Here is a 13,186-nt window from a genome sequence, read left to right on the forward strand (position 1 = left end):
AGAATACATCCAAAGCCGTAAGTGTCTAAACAAAATGTCATTCATAGTTGAAGTTAAAGTCTAAAATTTTTAATTTTTTTTGCTATTAAAATAATTCGCGTTTTTTCAAATTTGCCATATTCCATTTCAATTTGGGTGTATTACTTTTGAAATTTTACCGTGAAAAAATTATTACGAATTTATTTATATTATAATTCCAGAATGAATGAATACCTCGTTGCCACACTTGATAAATTGGTTAGTAAAATTTGTTAATTGAAATATATTACCAATGTATTTATTTTAATAATATATTTATTATTTTATATGAAAAATAAATTTTATCAATTTACCAGCAAAGTACGTCGTACCGCCTTGCCTGTTACTGCATTTTAAGTTCTTTGCTACTTTGTTATTGAAAAAAAAAACCTTATTTTTCTACAAAAAAAAATAAGACTTTTAGATGACAGATGATAGATAAATAACTAGGTGGAATAGAAAGAGAGCACGTATGTCAGTGAGATTCTAATTAGAATGTATTTATTTTCTGATGTCTTTCACCCAATGGCGGATCCAGGGGGTCGTGACCCCCATGACCCCCTTCTGAGTTGGTTCCAGGACTTGGACCACTAATTGAACATAATGATTTTATTTATATGTTTTGTCACCGTACAGATTTTATGTAACTACATACCTTCAATATTTAATTAATTTAATATAGTATAATAACTTTGTATAATGGCAAACATTGGGGAACGAACACATGTCTTCTCTGGATGTCATCAAGAGAAGATGGCCAATATGTACATGTATATGTACAAGTCATTATGTGTTAATTTTTTCAAGTGAATAATAAAGAATAAATCTTTTTAAGTACAGTAGATGGATAGATAATTTATTTACATTACTTACAGCACAAATAAAAACAAAATATATAAACTAACAATCTCCTTTCTTTCCCTTCCTTCATGCGTGTGCCATCATAACACAGACACAGTACTTATGTACATTAATAAAATACCTACTTTTTACTTCTATCTATTGTTATCAAAATTAAATTGTAAGTTCTTGACTTGACCACGACTATGTGACCCCCTCCTGGCCCCAAAGCTGGATCCGCCCTTGCTTTCACCTTTTGGCGTTTTGTGTTTGTGCTATATTAGTGTTAGTGATGTTTTTTTATAACAAAAAGCTCAAAATTAGACCAGGCATTTGAATATAATTTTCATCGCCAGTACAAGCCTCTTATACATGATGCTGGTCATAAAAATAGCTATTAATTAAAAGGAGAAGATTTTTCTATAAAAGTTTGTTTATCTTAACCTTAATATTATTAGCCCCTTAATTGTGAAAGCCTATGTTCAGCAGCGGACTGATAACGGGTGAAATGATGATGATGATGATATGGCAGATGTAATAGTGTTTAGGTATTGGGGGAAAAGGGATTGTTAGCAACGGAGATTGACAGCCCCATTGCTAGCAATACCTAATAGGGCATTAGGTCGATCTCCATGTGGTTTCCCCTGGATACCATCGTGAAGAATTCTTGTTGAATTCGTCATGATGGGCTAACTGACCTGCTTTATCCTCCCCTATCATCCTTTACTGGTGCCCCGCCGGTGTATACCGATAGCATGGGTGGGGTTACCATTCCATTATCACCCATTAAAAAAAAAGTCTTTAGGTATTGCAGTGCCTGTGGTATTCCACAGGCATCACAGTATATATTTAATATCCACAATGCTGTTTACGTCTCTAGGTTTTTTTTATTCAACTTAGAATGGCAAACAAGCTGAAGGCCCACCTGATGGAAAGCGGTGACCGTCGCCTATAGACAGTGGCAGGTGGCAGTTAGCACTTACCATCAGATAGGCCATCAACTTATTTAACATTATTTTTAAGTTGCCTAAAAAGATAGGTTTATAATATATTTTTTTATTTTTTTTCTATTTTATGGCACAAACAGTCATTACACTTGTATAATATATATATTTAAAAACAAGAAATTATGCAGTAAACAAAATAGTACTGATATATATATATATATATATATATATATATATATATATATATATATATATATATATATATATATATATATATATATATATATATATATATATATATATATATATATATAAGTTATAAAAAATATCAGTTACAGTACATATTATTTATTATATAAATAACTTGCTAATTATTAGCACTTCTCTGTATATACTTCTAAGTTATTTAGTTAAAATAACTTAGTTATAATTAGGTAATAAATTTAAGTAAGTTATTTTATGCCTTTTTTTTCAGCGAACGAAAAACTATGCCAATGTAAACATTGTCATAGGCAATGAGAGTTGTGACTTAGATTCTTCTGTAAGCGCTATTGTCTATGCCTGTTTTTTGTACTGGCAAAGCAAGCAGATAAAATGCAACGAGTCTATGAACGTGAACAGGGACGAACAGACGAAATATGATATTTTTATACCAATATTGAATGTAAACAGAGAAGATTTTGCATTGAAAACTGAAGTCACATATTTATTGAAGACTCATGGTATTGATAAAAACGTTTTGGTGTTTAGGTGAGATTTTGTTTTATGTTGTACCAAAAAAAAAAAAAACTAACTTCAGTTATGATAAAAATAGTTATTTTAAAACTAAACTGCTGAACTGATTCTGAGGAGTTATATGAAACCAATCCTGAAGTTTTTTTTTTTAAATATAAGTTGTCGACTCCAGATGTAAAAATTAAATAAAAAAAAATACATTTACAGGGACGACTATGATCTGAAGGGACTACTAGCAAATACCAATTCAAAGGTGACCCTCGTCGACCATCATGTACTGAGCACGAAGGATCAGTTCTTAGCACCGTTTGTAACAGAGATCATAGATCACAGACCGTTGGACAAGACCGGCTGGACATATAATGATAGTGCTCACTCCACAATAGAAGTAGTCGGATGCTGTTGCACGCTAGTAGCTCAAAGGATTAAAGATTTGTCCTCTCCAATTGCTAAAGATTTGGATTTTTTTAATGCCTACCCAGTGTGCAGTGATATGTTACATTGTAAGTAAATTTTATAATGCTACGTGGTGGGGGGAAAGGGATTGTTAGTAATGGAGACTGAGAATCCCATTGCTAGCAATATACCCAACCAGGTCGACCTCCTCGCGGTTCCCCCTGGAAACTATCGTGGTTAATTCCTGATGAATTCATCATGATGGGCTAACTGGCCTGTTTTCATTCTCATCTATCACCCTTCACTGGTGCTCCGCCAGCGTATCCCGTTAGCGCAGGCGGGGTTACCACTCCATTTTCATCCAATAAAAAAAAAACTATGTTTAGATTGGCTTCATAGAAATTTCATTAAAATCGATTCGGCAGTCTCAAAATACCGGTTTTATGACATTTAAAGTCAGTATTTTATTTCTTTTTCAAGCAGGCAGGAGGTTGGTAACCGCAGTTTATTTTTTTTTACTCCATTACTAACAATCCCTTCTCCCCCCGATCTAAACATAGTTATAACGTTTGAATATATATATATATATAGACAAAAATCTATGTATAAATATAATAACGGAGTTCTGAACTAGCAAACATGAATAGTAAAACCTAATTGAGACCCTTTTGTTTTAAAATCCAGTCGAAAACGTTTCCCACGAAATTTGTTTCTTTTTTTTTATACAACTTAGAATGGCAAACAAGCTGTCGGCCCACCTGATGAGAAGTAGTAACCATCGCCTATACACATGAGCAGTAGCATGGACATAACAGAGTATACTGTTTCACCCATGATACCCCCCATGCGTTGTCATTTCTGAGGACTCAGGTGTTATTCCTCTGTACCCAGTAAATTCACGCCGTATTGTGCAATAAATTTATAGTATTTTTGTTTACTTGCAGCCACCATAATACTGGACACGATCAACTTGTCGAAAACTTTCAATAAAGCAACGCCCCATGACGTGAAGATTCTATTGTTTCTAGAGAGCTTAATCAAACCTGCAGATTATGAAAATTATAGGTGAGACTTCATTTAAACTTTACCAGAGGGAGACTTTGTACAAAAGTCGATTGCTTGGCCACCTCTGTCCCATTCGTGTATCAACCGTGAAGCAGTTGTGTTTGCATGGCTGCGTTTTGGTTTGAAGGTTGAGATATGGCGTGAATTTACTGGGCACAGAGGAATAACACCTGATTCTTCAGGAATGGCAACGCATGGGGGGTATCATGTGCGAAACAGTATACTCTGTTATGTCCATGGTACTGCTCATGTCTATAGGCGACGGTTACCACTTTCCATCAGGTGGGCTGTCAGCTTGTTTGCCATTCTAAGTTGTATAAAAAAAAAACTCTTTAGTAAAAATTTTTTCCCGCAGATATTCATGTAGATATACCTCTGTTCCTCTGTGTTTATGGCAGTGTATCGATGTGAAGGGTGAGATATGGCAGTGAGATTACATTTTTCTTTTTTATACAACTTAGAAAGGCAAACAAGCATACGGCCCACCAGATGGTAAGTGGTTACCGTAGCCTATGAACGCCTGCAATACCAGAAGTATTACGTGCGCGTTGCCGACCCTGAAGAAACCTCTTTACCCCCCTTTTGAAGTACCCCATGCTGTAGGCTCTTGGGGAAACCTGGGCAGGGAGCTCATTCCACATCTTGAGTGTTCGTGGGAGGAGACATCTTTGAAACCGCGCTGTACGCGACCATTTAGGCTGTAGGAATTACACTAATTATATTTAATTCTCTACCTACCTACCTGTGCGAAGCCGGGGCGGGTTACTAGTAAAGTATATAATCCAGGAAGAGTAAGCTTTTTTTTTTTTTTTTAATGGATGATAATGTAATGGTAACCCCGCCTGCACTAATGGTATACGCTGACGGGGCACCAGTGAGGGATGATAGGTGAGGATGAAGACAGGTCAGTTGGCCCATCATGATGAATTAAGAATTAACCACGAAAGTTTCCAGGGGGAACCGCGTGGAGGTCGACCTGTGAGGGCACATTGCTAACAATGGTGATGCCAGACCCCATTACTAATAATCCCTTTCCCCCACAGGAAGGGTAAGCTGGAGAGGTTGACGAATGCCCGCAGCGATGTCTCAGAGCTGACCGCCGCACAACTCCTGAGGAAGGATCTGAAAATAGTGGGCGAGGTTCTAGTGCCCACCTTTCCCATATTAGTACAGGTATTGTGTCATACATTACTAGCTATTTCCCACGGATTCGCCTGCGTGAATCACATATATTCTTGCTCAGGAAAATTACACAAATTTTTAATCGATTTTAAGACAGTCTTTTTGTTGTTCTCTTTTTTGGGACAATAATATACGTGGGGGGAAGGGAGTGTTAGTAATGCGGACTGTCAGCCCCATTGCTAACAAGATAGCATAGCTAGTCCTGTCAGGTCGACCTCCACGTGGTCCCACCTGGGAATCGTGCTGAATTCTATATATTTACGCATATAATGTATCTTGACGTATTATTTAATAAATAAAATGAGTGTTTACGCATTAAAACGATGCAAAAATTATAAGACAAAATAAATATAGAAGTTATAAAGGAATCACTCATAAGTATTTATCATGCAAAACTGTATGAAAAAGTTGAGCCGCTATTCTCGAAGCATTTGTATGAATATAGACACTCTATTTATATAAAATAGGGGTTATGTGTATATATAGGAGATATTTTATATAAATATTAATTACATCTGAAGCAATTTATTTTCATTTTTAAAATTTACGCTCAAATTTTTATCTGATATCTGTATAGAGCTAAACGTCCTCTGAAAAAGACTTCCAGGTGAAGTCGAAACAATAGTCGGGAGCGACAAAAACACAGTGGATTGACTAATATTATATATATATATATATATATATATATATATATATATATATATATATATATATATATATATAACACCTGAGTCCTCAGGAATGGCAACGCATGAGGGGTATCATGTGCGAAACAGTATAGTCTGTTATGTCCATGGTACTGCTCATGTCTAATATATATATATATATATAATTTTTTATCAGGAATTCCTCGAAAGGCCAGACGCACTGGAAGCGTTGCAAACGACTTTAACGCAACGAAGCTGCAACTTAGCCGTGCTGCTTGGCATGCACCTCAAGGGTCCAATGAGGAGGGACGTGGCTGTATACTCGGCGGATACCACGAGGGCTACAAGAGTGAGTATTAAAAATTTCATAAGTACATGTTTTTTTTTAATGGATGATAATGGAATGGTAGCTCCGCCTGCGCTAACAGTATACGCTAGTGGGGCACCAGAGAGGGATGATATGGCGGGGCACCAGTGAAGGATGATAGGTGAGAATGAAAAGGCAGGTCAGTTACATCGTGATGAATACGCCTGGAGTTAACCATGGTAGCTTCCAGGGTATATTGCTAACAATGGGCCTGGTAGTCTGCATTACTAACAATTCCTTCCCCCCCCCCCCCCTTAGTGTACTATGTTGGGGGGAGGAAGGATTGTTAGTAATGTGGCAGCCATTGCTAGCAATACCTTATTAGCTCGACCTTCACGTGTTCCCCACTAGAAACCATCTTGGTTAATTCTTGTCGAATTCATCATGTAGACCAACTGACCTGCTTTCATCCTCACCTATCATCTCTCACTGGTGCCCCGTCAGCGTATACCGGTAGTGCAGGTGAGGCTACCATTTCATTTTCATCCATTAAAAAAAGTTAACTCTGTTATGTTTTTTTTTTATACAATTTAGAATGGCAAACAAGCTGACGGTCCACCTGATGGAAAGTGGTAACCGTCGCCTATAGACATGAGCAGTACCATGCACATAACAGAGTATACTGTTTCGCCCATGGTACCCCCCATGCGTTGCCATTCTTGAGGACTCAGATGTTATTCCTCTGTACCCAATAAATTCACGTCATATCCCACCCTTCAAATTGAAACACAGCCATGCAAACACAACTGCTTCACGGTAGAAACACGAATGGGACAGAGGTACCCAAGCAATCGACTTTTGTACAAAGTCTCCCCCTGGTACATTTGAAGTAGTCACTCGATTTAGTGGTATGGAGGGTCGTCCTACACTGCGTTTGCCCGTACGGGGTCGCCACACATGAACCTTTATTTATTATTTATAATATATTAATTATAATAATTATTTATTTTCCAGTTATCAAGATTTCTGCAAGACTGGACCGGTCCGGCCTTCGGCCTTAGTTCTCCTGGCAGCGACAGTCGCTACATTTATTTCACGCAAAGCAACCTATCGGCAACCAGAAAACAATACGTACCGGCCATTCAGGCGTTTTTAAATATTAAAAATTGATAAGCCAAGGCGGAGCACCATTGAAGGGTGATCGATGAGAATGAAAACAGGCTAGTTAGCCCATCATGATGAATTCATCAGGAATTAACTATGATAGTTTCCAGGGGGAACCGCGAGGAGGTCGACCTGGTTGGGTATATTGCTAGCAGTGGGATTCTCAGTCTCCATTACTAACAATCCCATTCCCCCCATTATCACCCATTAAAAAAAATAGTCAATACACTAACTGAAAAATGAAATAAAACAAAAATTAAGAAATATCTATTTTAATGTAAATATTAAACGATGTCGGAGCAAATAGTCAATATATCTACGGAGCAAATAATCTGAGGGCCTACCATGAAATATTTTCCGAAATTTCGGGCACGAACGAAACAGAAATTTGATGCTAAAATTACATAATACATGCCGTTTAAAATTATTAAAAATGTTAAAATATCGTTCCTTTAGTCTATTAGGATAGGATTTATGATGAACGAAATGTTAAGCTCCATTTACTGAGTCGAATTTGGTACGAACAAAAACACAAAATTGAGCCCGAAAATTCGGATTTCCGTTTCATGGTAGACCACATGCTTACAAATAATAAATTATTTATAAGTACATAAACTCTAAATAAATGTGATTTCGCATCAAAACTAAGTACGTCTGTTTTTTTTTTCCTATTAATAATTCACAATAAATAACTACAATATGTTTATTCTATATATAAATAAAATATTAAAATAAATTTATTTAAATACAAAGCATGGACAAAATGAATTTCTTTCTCTGTCTCAAACATTGGAGATTAATATCTTTTTTTTTAACTTAATCACACAACATACATACATACAACACACACGCAGGCGTACATATATGCATGGGGACACATACAAACACGCACGCACACATGCATACACACACATACACTTATACACACGCACACGTGCATGCAATTACGCTCGTCGCACGCATGCACACATACATACACAGACACATACGCACACGTGCGCGCACCCACACATGCTTATACAATTTGTGCGTGTGGTTAATTCAAAATTAACAAGACATTCATTTTTTGTTCTGTCCTTCGTATATTTATACAAAATACTTGGTTTACTACAATCTAAAAGTTGAGATTTTGTCCATAAAATGACTAAGCTTATTATGAATCTTAATTAACAATTAACGTTTCAAAATAATTGTCGTTTGTATTATATTATAGTTTATATCTCTTTAAATAATTGACATAAAAAAAATCAACTTATTAAGTAATCATTGACTGTGATATTTTTCAGAAATAATGTTTTTTTTTTTGGAATGTATAATGTAAAATTACGATTTTCAATGTTGCTCTGAAAAGTTGGAGAATAAATTGTTTTTTTTTTTATATAACACTTGTATATTATTTGTCACAAATCCTTTATCTAAAAGGCACTTTTGTTACAAGATAAAATATTGTACAATTAGTTAAAAAGTAATCGACGTTTTACCAAATTGATGTCAAAGTATATAATCTCTAGTCTTTTATAAACATAGATATAGTATAACGTACTCAATCTACGTTTATATCCATGGTTTAAGAACATTCGTTTTTTTTCTTTGTTTTTTAGGGCACAGTTTAAAAATGTTTTTTTAGTGACCAATTAAAATTTTTAGGTCATATTCATACGCTTAAATCGGAAAAAAAAACTCGAAAAATACGTTATTACTATTTTCTATTTAATTTTTTTTTTTTTTGAGGACGACTTATATATTTGTAGGCAGTATTCGCATGCTGGCATATCGTGAAAAATCACGTATACGTCCGAAGATTTAAAAATGGAATATCAAATACATTCCTCTATTATTATTTTTTTTTATTTTCACATCTGTTGCCGGAACATGGCTGTTATTTCTTCAACCGTTTTGTTCTTTGTCTCTGGCACTTTGCACGCTATGAAAATTATGAAGAGTAGTTGCAGTACTGCGAATATCACGAACGTGTACGAGCCAAGCGCGAGCTGAAATATAATATTATTTATTTATTTATATTTAAATTATGCATTATATCTTTGACCGGTTCATGTTTTTAGCAAAATGGTATTAACTTATAAGTATATCATAGTAGCATGTTTTTGCATGTGTTTGCATGGCTGTGTTTCGGTTTGAAGAGTGGGATATGGCAGTGAATTTATAGGGTACAGAGGAATAACACCTGAGTCCTTAGGAATAGCAACGCATGGGGGGTATCATGAGTGAAACAGTATACTCTTTTATGTCCACGGTACTGCTTATGTCTATAGGCAACGGTTGCCACTTTCCATCAGGTAGGCCGTCAGCTTGTTTGCCATTCTAAATTGCATAAAAAAAAGCATTTCCTATAGTTTAATCTCGCTGACCACGTTTATATGTTTTTAACCGACTTCAAAAACAAGGAGGTTCTCAATTCTGATTTTTTTTATGTTTGTTACCTCATAACTCAGTCAGTTATAAACCGATTTGGAAAATTCTTATTGATTTGGGAAAGGATTGTTAGTAATGGGGATATGGCAGTCAACTTACAGGGTACAGAGGAATAACACAAGTCCTCAGGATTGACAACGCATGGGGGGTATCATGGACGAAACAGTACACTCTGTTATGTCCATGGTACTGCTCATGTCTATAGGCGACGGTTACCATTTTCCTTCAGGTGGGCCGTCAGCTTGGTTGCCATTCTAAGTTGTATAAAAAAAATGAGATCACCACGAGATTTTTTTTTTTTATAAGAATTGTTAGTATTGTTTATTATAAGTAATATTTAAGTATTTCAAATATTTCATGCCTTATTATGGCGATATATGTGGACTTATTATTTTAACACCTGTATATTTACCATGTTTTTTTATACCACTGAGGTGGCAAACAAGCATACGGCCCACCTGATGGTATATGGTTACCGTAGCCTGTTTTATGTAAATAAATATTAATTCATTCATGTAATAAAAAAAACCGGTTTATGACAAAAGAATCATCAAATTCCATTCCGAGTTGGTATTCAGAATTCAGTAGATATCGAGTAATATAGGTACAAAAAATACTGTTAAATAGAGAGCTTCCATTTTGAATGAGTACTAACCGAGAGGGGCAGGAAACTTAAACCCACTATGAAGTTGGCCGTCCAGTTGACAGTGACGGCGACAGATGTCGCTGCTGGCCGCGCCGACTGGTTGAAGAGCTCTGAAAATGAAAAAGTATGGATTAAATACAATAGGAGTCACCGGACTTTGGTCACGTACCTAATACCTTCATAAACTATCATGGTTGATTCCTGATGAATTCATCATGATGGGCTAACTGGCCTGTTTTCATTCTCATCTATCACCCTTCACTGGTGCTCCGCCAGCGTATCCCGTTAGCGCAGGCGGGGTTACTATACCATTTTCACCCATCAAAAAAATACCTTCATAAAGTTTCAGCCAATACAACTGATCGGTTATTTTACAGCATTTTATATGTGATTATTTACATTGATATAACTTTGTTTTATTTATGAACCGATTGAAATAAAACAAACACTAAATGTTAAGTGGAGCAAACTGCAACGCAATGGTGAGGACCGCATTGAAATCTGTTAAACCGTTACTGAGATTAGCGCGCACAAACGTACAGACAAACAGACTGACAGGCAAAAATTTTAAAAATCGTCGTTTTGGGTTCTTTTGCGTCCATAAAGCCCCCCTATAATAGTTTTTCTTATATATCTTCCATGTACAGACAGAGAGCAGTTACGATTTTATTATATGTATTGTTAAGTACTCACCAGTAACAAGGAACCAGGGTATGGAGCCGGGTCCTATAGCGAATGTCATCACGAACAGCATCACCAGGGCAATACACACGTACGGAACCCAGGACACTTGGGTCTGTGGACAAAATGATTCAAGTTCAAATCTTCTACTATCAAATATACTTGTTTACAAGCACTTTTAAATCGAAATTTTTTTTTATAAATCTACTGCAGGCTTCGAAAGCTTGTTATCTGTTGAGAAGAGCCCGCGAGAAACTCGACAGTTACTCTTTTAAATCTCTGTTAACATTATGTGTATTTATTTAAATGTACTATGTCTAAAATTACATGGTCGTTAAAAGCCCATACATGATCGACTAACACCATGCACGCTTGTCATTCGAGTAATCGTTTAGTGTGTAATAGGCTTTGTTCTAGAAGTGTTTTTTTTTTTTAATAACAGTTTTAAACTTATTAAAAGGCAGATCCAAAATATCCTTCGGTATCTTATTGTAACATTTAATGCCCATTCCCATAAAAGACCTAAAGAACTTTTTCTAAACGATATTTAGATACAGCAAGTTTGTATTTGTATTTACCAGAGGGAGACTGTACAAAAATCGATTGCTTGGGTACATCTGTCCCATTCGTGTTTCAACCGTGAAGCAGTTGTGTTTGCATGGCTGTGTTTCGGTTTGAAGGGTGAGATATGGCGTGAATTTACTGGGTACAGAGGAATAACACCTGAGTCCTCAGGAATAGCAACGCATGGGGGGTATCATGGGCGAAACGGTATGTATACTCTGTTATGTCCATGGTACTGCTCATGTCTATAGGCGACGGTTACCACTCTAAAATCTAGTGTTAAGATTGTTCAGATCGCTGTTTTTAAGAAACAGTTGAAGATTCCTGCGTATAATACTTTTTTTAACAACTTAGAATGGCAAACAAGCTGACGGCCCACCTGATGGAAAGTGGTAACCGTCGCCTATAGACATGAGCGGTACCATGGACATAACAGAGTATACCAGTGATATGGAATTCCGCAAAATAGGTGTTATTTTTTTAGTAATTCAATAAAACACTGCAAAGAATAACTTACGTATAGATTCGCGACGAACAATCCTACTGTGGTGATGAACATTCCAATGAAGCCGGTGAGGAGCAGCGTCTTCCTGCCAGCGTACTCCACCAGCATCAGGCTGATCACCGTCATCACCACGTTCATGGCACCCATACCTGGTGGAACAACAAGCAGTGCTACAAAATCACGCCACTCGTCTGCTTCTCAAACCAAGATAACCGATATATATATATATATATATATATATATATATATATATATATATATATATATATATATATGTATACATATATATAGCCAGCCATATTTTCCTTTCAGCTTTAAAGATGAAAATATATGTTAATAAATGAGGGCTTTTTTTTTTAAGTTTCAATTTTTTTTTAATGGATTTTGGTTAATGGAATGGTAACCTTACCCGCGCTATCGGTATACACCGGCGGTGCACCAGTGAAGGATGACAGGTGAGGATAAAGCAGGTCAGTTAGCCCATCGTGACGAATTCAACAAGAATTGTTCACGATGGTTTCCAGGGGGAACCACGTGGAGGTCGACCTAATAAGGCATATTGCTAGCAATGAGGCTGTCAAACTCCATTGCTAACAATCCCTTTCCCCCTGAGTTTCCATTTGGATAGGTGTAGGTAATAGATAGATAGATAGATAAACACTTTATTTGAGCCATTTATGACGCACGTAAATTAACAAATGAGTTTATACAATCAGATTATTTACACTTTTTTAAATATAAAACAAAAGATAAAGTATGGAAATATGTTTTCACCAAGTGTGTCGCAGTGACTCAAACAGGCTACAGCTCAGTGATAGTTTTGCTTAAAAGTAAAGAACTGATTTCTCTCACCAGAGGGACACTTTGTACAAAAGTCGTTTGCTTGGGTACCTCTGTCCTATTCGTGTTTCTACCTTGAAGCAGTTGTGTTTGCATGGCTGCGTTTCGATTTAAAGGGTGGGATATGGCGTGAATTTACAGGGTACAGAGGAATAACACCTGAGTCCTCAGGAATGGCAACGCATGGGGGGTATCATGGGCGAAACAGTATACTCT

The 13,186-nt window shown here is 36.3% G+C and overlaps 2 protein-coding genes across 4 annotated transcripts in view; one reads left to right on the top strand and one right to left on the bottom strand.

The window, feature by feature from the left end:
* LOC113520915 (exopolyphosphatase PRUNE1) lies at window positions 1-7,949 on the top strand. Of its 3 annotated transcripts, none has more exons than XM_031911944.2 (7): window positions 1-237; window positions 2,281-2,555; window positions 2,748-3,043; window positions 3,881-4,001; window positions 5,045-5,174; window positions 6,041-6,179; window positions 7,152-7,949. In XM_031911944.2, the coding sequence occupies exons 1-7, from the start codon at window positions 202-204 to the stop codon at window positions 7,196-7,198; spliced, it is 1,044 nt and encodes a 347-aa protein (XP_031767804.2). In that variant the 5' UTR covers window positions 1-201; the 3' UTR covers window positions 7,199-7,949. The 3 variants fall into 3 exon arrangements, with proteins under 3 accessions (XP_031767804.2, XP_026762140.2, XP_031767805.2); XM_026906339.3 differs by having other exon boundaries at window positions 6-237; window positions 6,027-6,179; XM_031911945.2 differs by lacking the exon at window positions 1-237 and adding an exon at window positions 525-661 and having other exon boundaries at window positions 6,027-6,179.
* Window positions 7,558-13,186, bottom strand: part of LOC113514608 (solute carrier family 2, facilitated glucose transporter member 1-like) — a 23,913-nt gene continuing 18,284 nt past the window's right edge. Inside the window, exons 9-12 of the mRNA XM_052892222.1 lie at window positions 12,143-12,279; window positions 11,074-11,176; window positions 10,390-10,490; window positions 7,558-9,292 (exon numbers count right to left, since the gene is read on the bottom strand). Of these exons, the coding sequence (XP_052748182.1) occupies window positions 9,155-9,292; window positions 10,390-10,490; window positions 11,074-11,176; window positions 12,143-12,279 (479 nt within the window). The 3' untranslated portion in view covers window positions 7,558-9,154. The remainder of the gene's footprint in view (window positions 9,293-10,389; window positions 10,491-11,073; window positions 11,177-12,142; window positions 12,280-13,186) is intronic.

Source organism: Galleria mellonella, unplaced genomic scaffold (genome assembly GCF_026898425.1).
Source record: "Galleria mellonella isolate WM207_F2 unplaced genomic scaffold, CSIRO_AGI_GalMel_v1 utg150, whole genome shotgun sequence".
In the NCBI taxonomy this organism is placed as follows: Eukaryota; Metazoa; Arthropoda; class Insecta; order Lepidoptera; family Pyralidae; genus Galleria; species Galleria mellonella.

Coding starts and splice junctions, on each gene's coding strand:
- LOC113520915 (XM_026906339.3), top strand. CDS start 202: ATGAATGAATACCTCGTTGCCACACTTGATAAATTG. Junction 2,556..2,747: donor AAAAACGTTTTGGTGTTTAG/GTGAGATTTTGT, acceptor ATACATTTACAG/GGACGACTATGATCTGAAGG. Junction 5,175..6,026: donor CCTTTCCCATATTAGTACAG/GTATTGTGTCAT, acceptor ATTTTTTATCAG/GAATTCCTCGAAAGGCCAGA.